Genomic DNA, 13599 nt, shown 5'->3' on the forward strand with positions numbered 1-13599 from the left:
GATCTGTCAACCAGCGGCTTCCGGAGTTTGTTTTTCTAAAAGCTTGTCTTCTACACTGCACGCTTAAGCAACATTCTTTTTTTTTTAGGATGGCACACATAACAGCTATAATTGCAGTTGGACTGGCACATATATTCCATGTGAAGCAATAATTACAAAGTAATTATGGGTTTATTAAGATTAAGATTATTATTATTATTCAAAATATTATATAAAATAATGTTTTAGTGGAAGAATGATTAATCTCTTGATAAGGCTGAGATTTCTGAAGCAAGGAAATTCCATCCATTTTTTGTATGCAGTTGTAAGATTAAGGTTAGCCTTTATTTTCTGCATAGGGACATTTGTCCTTTGCATTTGAGCCAGTGCCTCAGAGGTAAATAGTAACTGTGGTGAGCACCACAATGCTGCACCCGGGGACCCAGATCTTGATCTTAACTTGGTCATGGCTGGAGGTCTTTACCTATTGTACATGTTTTGGGTTGATGGAGGAAACCACAATTTCATCTTCATTTCAGTGATTGCCTCTCTTTATTTATTTTATTTTTATTTTTATTTTTTTATTACTGATGTCCCAGTTACCATTATTATTACTTTATCTTTCTCTGTTGCACTTTTCAGTTTAATTATTTTATTAACTTTTATTTAGAACTTCTAGCTGGGGGTTGGGGCTATGTGGACACTGATATGCCAACTGATGGAATGAGGGGAGGGAATTAATTAAAGGAAATACATTTACAGGAATATCCCACTTTGTAAATGTATCCCCTCACTTAGACTTTTTAAAAATGTTAATTAAAAAATATGAACAATATTTCCTCCAAAATGGCAATTGAAGGGCACTGAGGGAGCAGTGTTGTTAGGGCTGAACTTGTAACTGCGAGGTCACACACAAGCACATAAGACCTTAGTGCCCTGTAATGCCTGGGGCACTGCACTTGCTGCTGCCTCATGGCTTATGGACTGCAGTATCAGGTTCTCATTTTCCAAAGCACACGGCTCCCCAGTGCCACACTAACACTTGAAGGCTCTGTTCAAACACGTGGCCACCTACAGGACAAATGTGTTTGTACACCAGTGTTGATTTCAACTATCCTACACAAAAGAGATGTATGGTTTATTTGATATAGGTAGTTGCACTAACTTGTGTGTTGTATATTATTGGTTGTGCTAGGTACATATTAAGCAAAATGAACTATGTATTTAAAAAATATTTTTGTAATTTTATTTGAGAATCTATGAATATGATTGAATATGATGATATATATATATATATGATATATATATATTATATATATATATATATATATATATATATATATATATATATATATATATATATATATATATATATATATATATATATATATATATATATTTTAAAGCCCTTATTTAGATACTTTGAAAATAGTCAAATCCAGAAAAAAGAACAGTGATAAGCTCAATGCAGTGATTATGTCTCTGATATAGATTCAGTGCCTCAACACCAGAGGGCATTAACAACACATGAAATTGACTTGCCATTATACAGTATGATGAAAACTTTTATACTGTATAAATTCCTATGGTATAATTGTCATATTGTATTCCAATAATTTTTGTCCTCCTGGTAGTGGTAAATGCTTGGCTCAAGTGTCAGGTAATAAAATGACCAGGTGACTCAAGTATATGCTAACTCTATATGCTTTGATCAAACTTGACTGCAGGTGGGAGTGTTTGGTGTATGCCATAGGTGTTTATTTTTCCAATACATTTTCTTTAATGTGTTTTACAATTATTAGTTATTTTAAATATATATTTAACTAGATTATAAACAACAGTTAAAATTAATTTCTTGAATAAAAAAGACAGTCTGCCCATGTGGATAACCTGGAATGTTAACTCTTTGGCTCAGATGGAGTATTACACTTGAATGACAGAAACTCTGGTGCTTTAGGTATATTAAAAGAGGAAAGACTAGTGAGCCTTTTAACTCCTTTGGAACACAATTGCTGAATGAATTATGGATCTGCCCAAAAGAGGAAATACCACACACCATTAAAGAGTACCTTTGGCATATTGTTTTTTTGCTTGAAGACTATGACAAAAATAAATGATTAGATTTTTTGTTGTATTGGCAAAATGACAGTGGTCCAGTCCAGGATGACTCACTCACTCAGCAGTATGCCATTCCTGGCGCTCTTCTTCCCCTGTCAGCCAAATTGCCTTGATCCTGCACTCGTTGCCGCCTCTTGTACAGTCTCAGGCTCGCTCACTGTAAAGCAAGGTGGTTGCATCCTCTGCACATGCGGCAAGGCTCTCATCCCAGAGGGGTGAAAACGTGCAAAGCATTGAGTGAATGTGTTGAGAGAATTCTCCACATTCTCAGTCTCAGTGCTGGTGGCCTGAGTTGGTGTTGGGTTCCTGGGAGGGAGCAGCTGACACCCTTCTGATCTTATCTTTGCCCTGACCATACCAAATCATATAGCTTTTTAGCATAGGTCATGTAAACAGAACCTTAATGGCATAACATAAACCAAGCAACAGAGCTGGCATCAACATATGATTGCATATTGTGTTTTTGAGAGAATCTATACTTAAGTGTTATACTTAAGTATGCCTTTGATTATTGCTTTTTGTGAAGAAGAAACACTCATGGGCTATTTATGTGAAAGGGGAGTAGTTCAGTGGACAAGTTTTAAGAAAACCAATGGCAATCTCTAAGGCAATAGTCAACAGCATAAGTATTGTAGCATCAGTCTCGAAGGGCTTCTGTTGAAACTGTTATGAGGAGGGACTTTTTTCACAGCAACTCCATCCATCCATCCATCTGGAAGAGATGCCCGAGCCACCTCAACTGGCTCCTCTCAATGTGGAGGAGCAGCAGCTCTACTCCGAGGTCCTCCTGTCCTCCCTATCTCTAAGGGAGCACCCAGCCACCCTGCAGTGGGTGGGGAGCAAGCTCCTCACCCTATCAGCAACTCATATAACATAAATATTATGTTGGAACTCATATAATATAAATATTATGTTGCATTTTTTCTGTGGATATGTGCTTATATGTACGTGTCAGAATATTTGTATTTTATATATTGTGATACTGTATTTGTATGACAGACAGCTCAATCAGTATATTGGCATATACATATTATTTCTTCCAGTGACACAGTTTAATGTACCCCTTTTTGTAAAATATTGTAGTTTGTTTAAAATACATGTATTGGTATATGATATGCATATTAATCAATAGTGAATGGGTTGGCTGTTGGATGTGTTGATGGGATTGTGATTGTGAGTCATGACATGGTATTGAATCAGGAATTGAATATGAATCATGACTGTCAGCACACGATAATAATAATAAGGATGCATCAGTTTTATATAGCCACTGTCTGTGTGAATGTTCATGTATGTTAGCTTATAGTAGACTAGTAAGATAGTAGACTTTACACTCCATCCATAAATGCATTGGCAGCAGTCTATGCAAGAATGCCCAGACATCCCTTTTCACATGCACTTCCACCAGCTCCATCACAGTATTACCAGACAAACCGAAAGATATTGTCCCTCCTGCATATCCTGTCTCCCTAAGGAAATCCTCCCAATGGGATATGTCCAGAACATCTCTATAGGGAAACATGCTTTTGATGTGTAGGAGAAATTACTCTACTCCAAGCTTCTCCCATGGGACTGAGCTCCTCACCCTAATGGAGTGCCCAGTAAGCTGGGTGTGGGTGGTTGCCATTTCAGGTTGGACATGGCTTGGTTCTGTGTGAGAAGACATGGCCACTCATCCGGAGCCTAGATGCAGGGTGAGGCCTAGTAACACCATTCTGGGTGATGTTTTTTCTTCTTAAGGGATTAACTGCACTTGATCTATCTCATCACTATGACCTATTTGCCATGAGATGCCGTACCAGGTTAATAATGCTGAGGCAACATAGCTCTGAGGACCATCCAGTACTTAAACCCCTCTACAACCTTAAGGTGGCAGTTCAGGAAGTGGACTCCCCAAATTCTTATTCCATGCAAAGATAAAGCTGCTACCTGTTTTCTCTTGTTTTCATGTCTCTTTTGCACATTCTGATTCTTCACACTTATTGAAGCTTCAGTCACATGCACATTTTTTCCACAGATGGCTATCTTTGGAGGAGCAGCATCTCTACTCCGAGCTCTTGAGGCAGCATAGCTAAAAAGGAGGCCATCTTCAGTTTTAATAGACACTTTTTGAGCTGTGACTGTCTTAATAAGTCACCACTGCAGAGGTCCACTGTTAATCAGCAGGGTCAACAAAACCTCAAGGCTTTGTTACAGATTTTTATACGATATATTTTAATTTGAGAGTTTCCTGGCCATCATAGTCTCTGTGGCAGTTTCTGCAGAAACTACAATGACTCTTTGTGGTGCTGTGACTTTTGCCATTCTGTATATTTCATGGTCTTTTTTTGCTTATGGTTTTGTTTTGATGCTTGGCTAGTTTACTTTGTTGGAACAAAGAACACTAAGCCTGTGTGTAATGAGCTATGTTAGAGCACTGTAAAAGTCACCTCTGCCTTGCCCTGCTGGTTTTCCCCTTAGTCACTCTGCGCCCAAATTAGCAGCAGAAACATCTTTCTGTGCAAGGTGCACAAGCCGTACCCTTGAAAGACTAACTGAGGCTATTGCCTTGTTTTTTTTTCTTTTGGTGTGTAGTTTGGTGCCTAGTAAACAAATGCATTCAGTGCACTGTTGCAAGAGTGTGCAATAGCCACTATGATTCACGGTTTCACTTGAAACAGGGAACATGGGCAACCCCAGAGTAGTCTGAACTGCTGAATAATGCATTTGGTGAATCAGCACAATCTGAACTTTGCAGAGTGGTGCTTTATAAGCCCCAGTAACCCGGACTGAGATTGTGCTCTTTTTTAATCGATGGTCACATTAGTAAGGTCACTCTTCCCCTGACATAAAGTTTGTCAACTTTGCACAGGCTTGTCACTAAAGCATTCGTCTGTGAAATATGACTATCACACATTTGAGCAGCCAAAGGGCAACAGTGAACTTGAGGAAAATATCAAATGTGCTGTCTATATTTGTGTATTATATGGTCTGATATTGTAGTAACTTAGACGTTCCTGTTGTATGCCAGGGATTCTGATGTCATTCGTGGTAAATGCTCTGTTCTTAGCTTAGAGTCAGCAGCTGTTCTTTCTATATGATCTTTTGAATGCCATGTTAATAAAACTGTAATTGAAAAGCCGTACACTCTTCTGTATTAGGTTACATGCACTTAGATAATCTGCTCTAAATCTGTTTGTGTTGTTGAGTCTGTCTGTTGTGTGTGACTCTATGTTTATTTACATATAAAATATAGATAGTATAATGCTTCATTATGTAAATATGTTCAGATTCAGATTCAGATTCAGAAAACTTTATTGATCCCATAAGGCATTTCATTTGCAATAATTAAATAATTATAACCACTGACTAATCTCCATGTTATTCAGAAGTTGTAACTAGATCTTATAATGTAACAAAGATGCTGGCCTAATATCTGACCATCACTATAAATGTGCAATTGTTATGTGGTAATAAAGGTCTCTTGTTCTTACTGGTTTAGTTGGTTAAGTATTTTTTGCATCAGGTCATCAGGACGGCATATTGTTTCTATAACATTTCAAAGACGTTTAATACGAATAGTATAATTGTTGTAGCAGTATTCATCACAGCTCAGCACTATCTCATTAGCAATGCCAAGTCTCCATTGATTTAGACACCACTTTGTCAATATTTCAGTATTTTGTCCATTCAGACTATCGGTTGGCTTGGTCTGCTTCACCACACTCCTGATTAGCCACGTAAGCACATGGCAAATCCTGGGTCTCATTAATTTGCCATTCAGAGTCATTCAGTCCAGTCATCCCAGAGGGAATTGAAGGATTCTCAGTGTCTTCTGAAGATCAACCAACACATGCACATCAGCAATTACAAAACGTGATTTTATAATAAATCAGCAGCTTCAGAATACAGGGACCATGAACCTTAATGACGGTGAGCCCAGAGTGCACAATAATCATTTCTGATGTCCTCTCTTCTTCCTTCATTTTAAAAGTTTTTTTTTGTTTCTCCTCATTTCTGTTTATCTCCAGTAGGTCTCGGTTGCTAAGCTGGATTCCCTAGCAGCAGTGGGATGTGACGTGTAGATCTCTCCTGAGCCTATGTCTCTCAGGCAGCACCATGAGTGAGTAAACATTTTTACCCACTAAAATTGATACTTTCAAAAATATCAACATTCACAAATCATGAAGTGGAGCCTGCATATATGAATGTTATAAACAGAGAAACTTTAATGCTGCAACTTTTTTGCATCCTCTAGTACTATGCCCCCAATAGTTTGAAGAGAGTTTTGAACTATGCACACTTTATTCAGGCAAGATAACTTATGTTGCAATTTCCTAAGAACTGTCAGACACCCTGCCATTTGCTCTCCCATGACAGTTTTTACACCTTCCATCCTAAATAAGGCTACAGGCTGCCAGGACATATGACCAATGTCCCAAATTGGGATCTGGACACAGTATCCATCCATCCTCTGATTGCTCAATGCCAGCAAAAGTCAAACACATTTACTATAGCTCTTCTTTTCCTGTCTCACTACCTTCAAATTAAAAGTAACCCTAACTTCAAACTGCAAATAATATCTTTAATTGACAACTTTACTTTTAACGGTATATAGTATGAACAGTTTGTCAAAGCAAATTGATCTAATCCTTATTATCCTAAACCTTATTATTACAAATCAATATCACTAAGTTTGTTGGTGATCATGACCATATAATCATTTTGCTTATACTTCAAAATGACACTGCCACTTAAAGTTTCTTATAGGTGAAGTTCCTTTTTGCTGACACAGAGAACACAGAGCTTTGTTCCAGGGTTTGTTTTATGCTAATAAGCCTGGTAATTACCAAGATATCCATAAAGTTAATTACATTCTCTGTTAGCCCAAATGAACTAAATGTTTTTCTCTTTTAAGTGTTACATTATTCAAACATGCTGACGTGATTGTTGTCACGTGTATTGACCCAATCTGAAATCGTGACATCATACGTAAAATGTCATGAACACAACCTCTTGCTCTATTAGCAGTTCCATATTTCTTTTTAAATTGGAGTCAAATGTATGCACATGGCGTTCATGATGTCATGATATTCTTATTCTGAAAGATGGGGCAGGAACCTCCTTTCAGTCTGCTGCACGCACGCTTACAGGAAAGGTGCGTCAACCCCATCACTTCTGTCAGAAGTGCCTCTGCTGTGCTGGGGTCCTGGGACTCTCCTCCTCCCATCGGATACCTCTGATGGGGGTGTAGCGCTGAAGTCACTGTGATGTCATTTTGGGATGTGAGTGTCGAGGAGCAAGGTGAGCTGGTTTTACGTTGAGGTGAGCGTGGTCCCTCTTCGGCCAGCTTTGCCTGTAAAATAGCGCGGAGCGGCGAAAGATGGTCATCGCCACCGGAACCAAATCAAGCTGCGACGCGCTCTGTGCCTCTGCTGCTTTTCAGATCCCGGGCTATGGGCCCCTGATCTGTCTCCTCTGCACAACCCTTTACCACCATGCCTATGGACAACTAATAAGAAGAGTTGGTTTGATAGGGCAACTAGCGCTAACAACGTGCCCTAAAGGTAAACTGGATGGCCATTGCGCAAAGGTGCTTCAACAGTATGTCCAAGACGCACTGGACCCTGCCGGCAGTTCTTGTACTGTGGACTTGTTTCATCGGGATTGCCTCCTCTTATCCAATTTCAAGTAGGACTAACGCAACTTTATTGGAAAAGAAATGGGAGACTCTTTTTTCACGCTCTTATCTCGGAATAACTGGGTCAAAATCTGAAGTCAATTGGGAGAGTGACTATTTGCAGGGCATCAAAAGAGTACGGCGACTCTACTGCAACGCGGGCATTGGGTTTCACCTGCAGGTGCTCCCGGATGGCAGGATAAGTGGTGTACACAATGAGAACCAACACAGTGAGTTGCATCCGGCAGAGCGCTGTATACCAAAAAAGCTTGTAACCTTATGCGCAGGCTGCGCTGTGTAAAAGTTACAGCGGCTCGCTTGTCCTGTGTGATATTTAATAAGACGTGTCGGCACGGATGAAAGTTCCCCAAAGCAAAAACAGTGTACTGGGAGCCTCGCATCCGTGCAGTGCGAAATATCCTCCCTAGCCAAAAAACATAACATGCATGCTTGGACTCAGTTTAGACGGTCGCTTATTTTTATCCCGTGTCCGGCTGTAGCACTCAGAGCCTTCCACTGACGCTTTGTAGTTCAGATTTAATGTGTGAGAACAGCCCAAAGGACAAAACGAGCATCACTCAGTCGCAGTGCACCTGCAAGGTTACACCCATCGACACTGCATTGACCAATCACGTAACTTTGTCTAACTACAGTCACAATGACAGCGTCTCTCTCTCTCTCTCTCCTCCCTGTGTTTGCTCTAGGTCTCATAGAAATCTCCACTGTGGACAGAGGAGTTATAACCCTCTTCGGAGTCAAGAGTCAACTGTTTGTCGCAATGAACAACAAGGGAAGGTTGTATGGAAAGGTACGCACCGCAGTCTCACCAGAACAAATGCGCAATTATAAAGTTGTGCAGCTGGATATGCAAAACTAGCAAAGCTGCCATTACCATTATTTATCATTAAGCCCATTCTTTTGATGACATCTAACATCCTTGAATTGCCATGTATTTCCTGTAGCTATTTGGCTACAGCTGATCACATGACCTTCATGCATAATCGTTTTTGAATCCCAGTTAGAATTTAGTCTCTACTGACTAATTCTTAGTAAAGCATAAATCTTTTCAACTTTTCAACAAACTTTGTCTTAACTTGCAAGTGGTCACAGTATTACTATGTGTGTGAAACTATGTTGTGGTGTATGTATGTACTTATTCTTTTTTTTTTTTTTTTTTTTTTTTTTTTTTTTTTTTTTACATTTTAGAAATCCTTTGGGGATGAGTGCAAGTTTAGGGAGACTTTGCTTCCCAACAATTACAACGCCTATGAGTCTTTTGTTTACAAGGGCTTCTACATCGCTCTCAGCAAACATGGTCGTGTGAAGAGGGGCAACAAGGCTACCACCGCCATGACGGTCACACATTTCCTCCCAAGACTTTGACTGAAACTGGCAATAACTCACTTTTGCACATTTGGATATACATCCAGGTAACACAGTTAACTGTACACGCCAATGAACTAAGGGGAAATATTTATTCTGTTCATAAATATATGTATATTTGGTTATAAATTAACATGCCATACTGTGCTGCTTATACTTTGATCCTTAGAGACTGGGGGTTAAAGCCTTTGCCTGTCTCACTGTATCTTGGTGCTTGCAATAATTTTACATTTAGTCACTTCTTTGGAGAGTAAATATTTTCTTGGTCTAAAAGAGTGACACAAATTATTTCTTTACCTCAGAGACTTTCTTTTACAAAATTAAGCGATGCATGCAGTAAACTATCAGCAAAGTTTAGATTTTGAGAGCTCTAAGCGCTTATAGTCCTTTTCTCTCTTAATAGCTGTAGGCCAATAAGCCACTAAAATGCACTACCTTTGCTGCACGATTCAAAGGTGCCTTGGTATTTCCTCTGGTGGCCCCCTTAAACTTGCATGTAAGAGACACCCACTGGAGTCAGAAATAGGGCTGACGATCTGAGGGCCTCAAGTGAGGGATGGCTATCTCTGGTTTATTTTCTTTTCTGAAATTAGATCAATTAAGTAATGTACAATCTGTAGTTGAGACCAGAGACCAGTCAACCATAAATATGAGGCCAGAGTTTTCTGTGAGCACTACCAGCAAATAAACAGGGTGGAGCATGGACAAATCTTTTCATTTCTTTGAACGGCACTTGCCACTGCACTGAGCGCACATAGACCACTAGTACAGACTTGGCGTTTAAGATTTGAGTTCTACTGTATGCAAGTAGCAGCTAAAATACATATACTGTTTTCAGTTAAAGTTTCTGTGAGAGGTTAAAATATGAATTGAGTTCTGTTTTGTTGTAGTTTGTCTAACTAAAGTATGACAGGTTTATGGTGCAAAGTGAAAATGCCTAATATTATAGAAGATGTATAATATTATTGGCAAGATAAATGTTGCTGTTTCTTCATATTATCTTTAAGTTGGTGTTGATGGATATGGTCATTGCTTTGACTGATTTGGTTTTGGGCTCTGCAGCAGCACTGCAGTGAGGTGTCAGAGCTGTTGCCTCAGACTTAGAAATGCAATTATGGATGAGCCAAGGACTAAGGGACAGTGCAGGACAGAAATATGGGAATGTTGGTTGCCCACCACAGTATAATATGAAAATCCTACTTGGAGAGGTTCTAGAATAGACCAATTTTATATTGCATTCTACAATATAAACAATCATCATCATACAGCTTGTATTAGGTGCAGTCTCCTTGAAAACCTGCAGTAAACATTACTGTGTTTGATTGTTTTGTAGGAAGTGTGACTTTTGACGCACAGTTAAGTTAAGATACATGAGGATGCCCCCTGTTTTCAGGGCTGTCCATTAATTGTGATGATACCTGAGCCGACCCCTCCGAGTTTCCTTTGGCTGTCCTTTACCCTTTACCCCTTTAGCTCTTTAGCCCTCGACTGCAGCAGGATGTGGAGAATCCAAGTTCCTTCTCTCCTTTCATCTGTTTTAGTTCAAGGTCAAATAGTGGAGCCTTTGCTCAAACTGTCCAGGTTGATCAGCTCTTTTGCTAGTATTGTTTCACCCCACAGACATATAGAAAACTATCTTCAGCCTCCAGTGAAACTCCAGTTCTTTTGATAAAATAAAATTTAAAAAATCACAGCCATCTTCAGTATTTATTAAGCAGCCTTTTCAATGATCTTACTTTGTATTCTACGTGCATAAGACGTGACAATTGCTATTTTGGAAAAAAAAAGACAGAGAGCAGAATAGAGCAGAATCAAAGCAGAATCATAGCAGAATCTTCCTTCTGCATAGTTATTACTGTATATTGTGTAGATAAAGTTATTTGTTTTTTGTTAAGGAACTGGAAATAATTAATTCTAGCTAAAATCAGAAAAAAAAGTCTTTAAAACAAGATGTCACCTTTTATTTGCAGCACCTTACAGATCATTATTCAGATCAAATTATTTATTATGACCTGGACTTTGGTCAAGATAAGGACAGAATTCTAAATGTTTAGCATTTTAGCTTAGACCAAAAATATTTTCCCTCCTTATCTGTTTTCCCCTCTTCTGTCGCCAATTGATTCATATATAAATTGGTGTTAATTTTTAAATGTTAATGGACTGTGCACATGCCTTGGTCCTAAACAAAACTTGTCTTTATATATATTTTTTTTAATAATTTTGGTTGTGCTCTTTTCTAAAGGGGTGAAGATATACACTATTCCTCTCATCTGTTTTCATATACCTCTACTTTGCCTTAGTTTTGGCTAAATTATGATTGTAAAATAGGTACAAGCACTTATTTTTGTTTCTGAAATGAGACAGTACAGATTATGAATTTAATTTTTCATTTATTTTTGTACGTATGTGCTGTGCACAACAGTATACTGTATTCATCAGATATCAATAAAGTTTGTTTTATATTGGTTGCTAGTGTGACGTCTAAGATTAATGCAATAATAAACTGTGACAGTCACTTCGGCTTGAGTATTCAAATTTGATTTAAGGCTAACAAACTTAAGAGGCGCAGGAACTCCCTCTGCTGGTGACTACTGGGAAGTGTAGTGATGGACAGGTGCGTAAAAGCGCACGAAGCTTGTCCTACCATAAGGTTTATATGTAAATGTCATGCATTCATTTTTGGCACGATGAGATGCCTAATTTAAGAGAAGTATAGAATGGGTTTGTTTTACAGTCTGCTATGTTTCCGGCCCACGTTGTCGAGGCGTTTTCGTTTTAAGAGTCAATTGGCAGAAAAGGTGGAGGAGTCGTCATCTAAAATAAAAGTGCCGTTGTGTGACAGGATTTTGGGGACAAACAGACAGAGGTGGAAGTGGCCCTTCCGTCGCCGCGTAGCCGCACATCTGCTTTGGGGGCGAGTTTCTTTTTTTACATGAGGGATGCAGGGGTGGCACTTTGGGACCTTAAATAGGAATGGGCTCAAACGCCAGAACAGCAGAGCATCCTCCACACATACACTTAAGCAGGTTACAGGAAAACAACTGTCTGCTTTGAAATGGACGTCTACAAGCGGCTCGTGCTGTCGGACTCTGTGTTGGCGCTTCTCCTGGCTTTTCTGCGGGTGATTCCTTTCGGTGAATCAGCCGCGAACCCATCTCCTTTAGTGGGATCCAACTGGGGAAACCCAAGGAGATACATCCACCTGCAAACATCCACGGACCTTAACAACTTCTACTTAGAAATTCGGGAGGACGGATCTGTGCGTAAAAGCACAGTCAGAGGCGCATACAGTGAGTTTTCCACTTTCGTTTAGACATACAGTAGCCTATAGTTTTAAGAATTAAATTAATAAAAAAGAGTTGTGATTAATTTGCATTTTTCCCCTTAGGTGTGATTTTACTTAAAAGTGAAACAAGAGAAAGAGTTGCCATCCTCGGCATCAAAAGCAGTCGCTATCTTTGTTTGGACGCAGAGGGCACTCCTTTCAGCTCTGTAAGTCACATAATCATTCTTCTAAATAAATACGACTATTATGTTATTGTGTTAACTTGTTTTTAGATTAACTCATATTCTCAATTGTGCGACTTGGCTATTTAAGACCTTAGCTCACGTTGGCTTAAAATCAGTTTAAAAGATTATAAAGTTAAAGTTGATGGTGATCGTTTTTCTGTGCGTCCTCAGCCCATTTGTCTGCGGGACGACTGTCTCTTCAATCACAGGCTCCTGGAAAACAATCGAGATGTGTACTACTCGAGCCGGACGGGCATTTTGTTCAACCTGGAGGGGTCTAGACAGGTGTTTGCCGCCGGACAGAACCTGCCCCAGACCTCGCTGTTTTTGGCCAGAAAGAATACTGTGCCGCTAGAGCGTCTGATGCTGCACCGGGAGAAGAGAAACCAATTGGTGGATCCCTCAGACCCGCACAACGTTTACGTGGTGCGCACGGAGGATGGGGCTGACTCGCGCGCAGTACCGGAGCTGGACGATGGTGAGCTTGAGCTGGAGGGCGAGACGGAGGCCGGGGACGATGGCCGTAACGTGTCTCGTGAGACACCGTTGATTCCCAACGTTCACGACCCCTGGAACGTGCACGCGGTAAACCCGGGCAGTCCCAGGAGCGCGGGCAGCATGGGCTGACTGACCATTGCCTTAGATAAGTTTTGACTCTTTGGGTAAGCAGCAGGACAATAATGATAAATTTTTTCCAACTTTACATTCCGTCTGAGCAAATTCAGGAGGGCCTTTGCAATAAGTTTATTACGTCTGCAAAGCCTGTTTTAATAACAGGCTCAATAAAAACACTATAGCCTACCTCTGGAAGACAATTGAAGAACGTGTTTATTAATGTGAACATCTAGAGCGAATTACAGATAGGCCAAGTGATGCTGTAGTCCATACTGTACAGTGTATGTCAGGGAGATTTTTACTTGACCTATACAGCAGTCTTTTTTTTCCCCATA

General features: G+C 39.8%; 2 protein-coding genes across 3 annotated transcripts; both read left to right on the plus strand.

Annotated features, from left to right (window-relative positions):
* The first annotated feature begins 7262 nt into the window (after positions 1-7262).
* On the plus strand, positions 7263-10007 carry LOC110161880 (fibroblast growth factor 6-like). 2 transcript variants are annotated; one of them, XM_055153733.1, is made up of 3 exons: positions 7263-7380; positions 8461-8564; positions 8963-10007. In XM_055153733.1, the coding sequence occupies exons 1-3, from the start codon at positions 7347-7349 to the stop codon at positions 9137-9139; spliced, it is 315 nt and encodes a 104-aa protein (XP_055009708.1). In that variant the 5' UTR covers positions 7263-7346; the 3' UTR covers positions 9140-10007. The 2 variants fall into 2 exon arrangements, with proteins under 2 accessions (XP_055009708.1, XP_020782377.1); XM_020926718.2 differs by lacking the exon at positions 7263-7380 and adding an exon at positions 7460-7986.
* Positions 10008-12194: 2187 nt separating this feature from the next.
* Positions 12195-13374, plus strand: fgf23 (fibroblast growth factor 23). Its single transcript, XM_020926642.2, has 3 exons — positions 12195-12429; positions 12528-12631; positions 12821-13374. Exons 1-3 carry the CDS (start codon positions 12195-12197, stop codon positions 13274-13276), a joined length of 795 nt encoding a protein of 264 aa, XP_020782301.1. The 3' UTR covers positions 13277-13374.
* Positions 13375-13599: the final 225 nt, after the last annotated feature.

Source organism: Boleophthalmus pectinirostris, unplaced genomic scaffold (assembly GCF_026225935.1).
Source record: "Boleophthalmus pectinirostris isolate CB_2022bp ecotype Guang Dong unplaced genomic scaffold, ASM2622593v1 HiC_scaffold_18, whole genome shotgun sequence".
NCBI lineage: Eukaryota > Metazoa > Chordata > Actinopteri > Gobiiformes > Gobiidae > Boleophthalmus > Boleophthalmus pectinirostris.

Bases quoted from the DNA above. Each gene is read 5' to 3' on its own strand.
- LOC110161880 (XM_020926718.2), top strand. From the start codon at position 7,653: ATGGCCATTGCGCAAAGGTGCTTCAACAGTATGTCCAAGACGCACTGG. The intron at 7,987-8,460 runs GTGAGTTGCATC...TGTTTGCTCTAG, and splicing joins ACACAATGAGAACCAACACA to GTCTCATAGAAATCTCCACT. The intron at 8,565-8,962 runs GTACGCACCGCA...TTTACATTTTAG, and splicing joins AGGGAAGGTTGTATGGAAAG to AAATCCTTTGGGGATGAGTG.
- fgf23 (XM_020926642.2), top strand. From the start codon at position 12,195: ATGGACGTCTACAAGCGGCTCGTGCTGTCGGACTCTGTGTTGGCGCTT. The intron at 12,430-12,527 runs GTGAGTTTTCCA...TTTTCCCCTTAG, and splicing joins CACAGTCAGAGGCGCATACA to GTGTGATTTTACTTAAAAGT. The intron at 12,632-12,820 runs GTAAGTCACATA...GTGCGTCCTCAG, and splicing joins AGGGCACTCCTTTCAGCTCT to CCCATTTGTCTGCGGGACGA.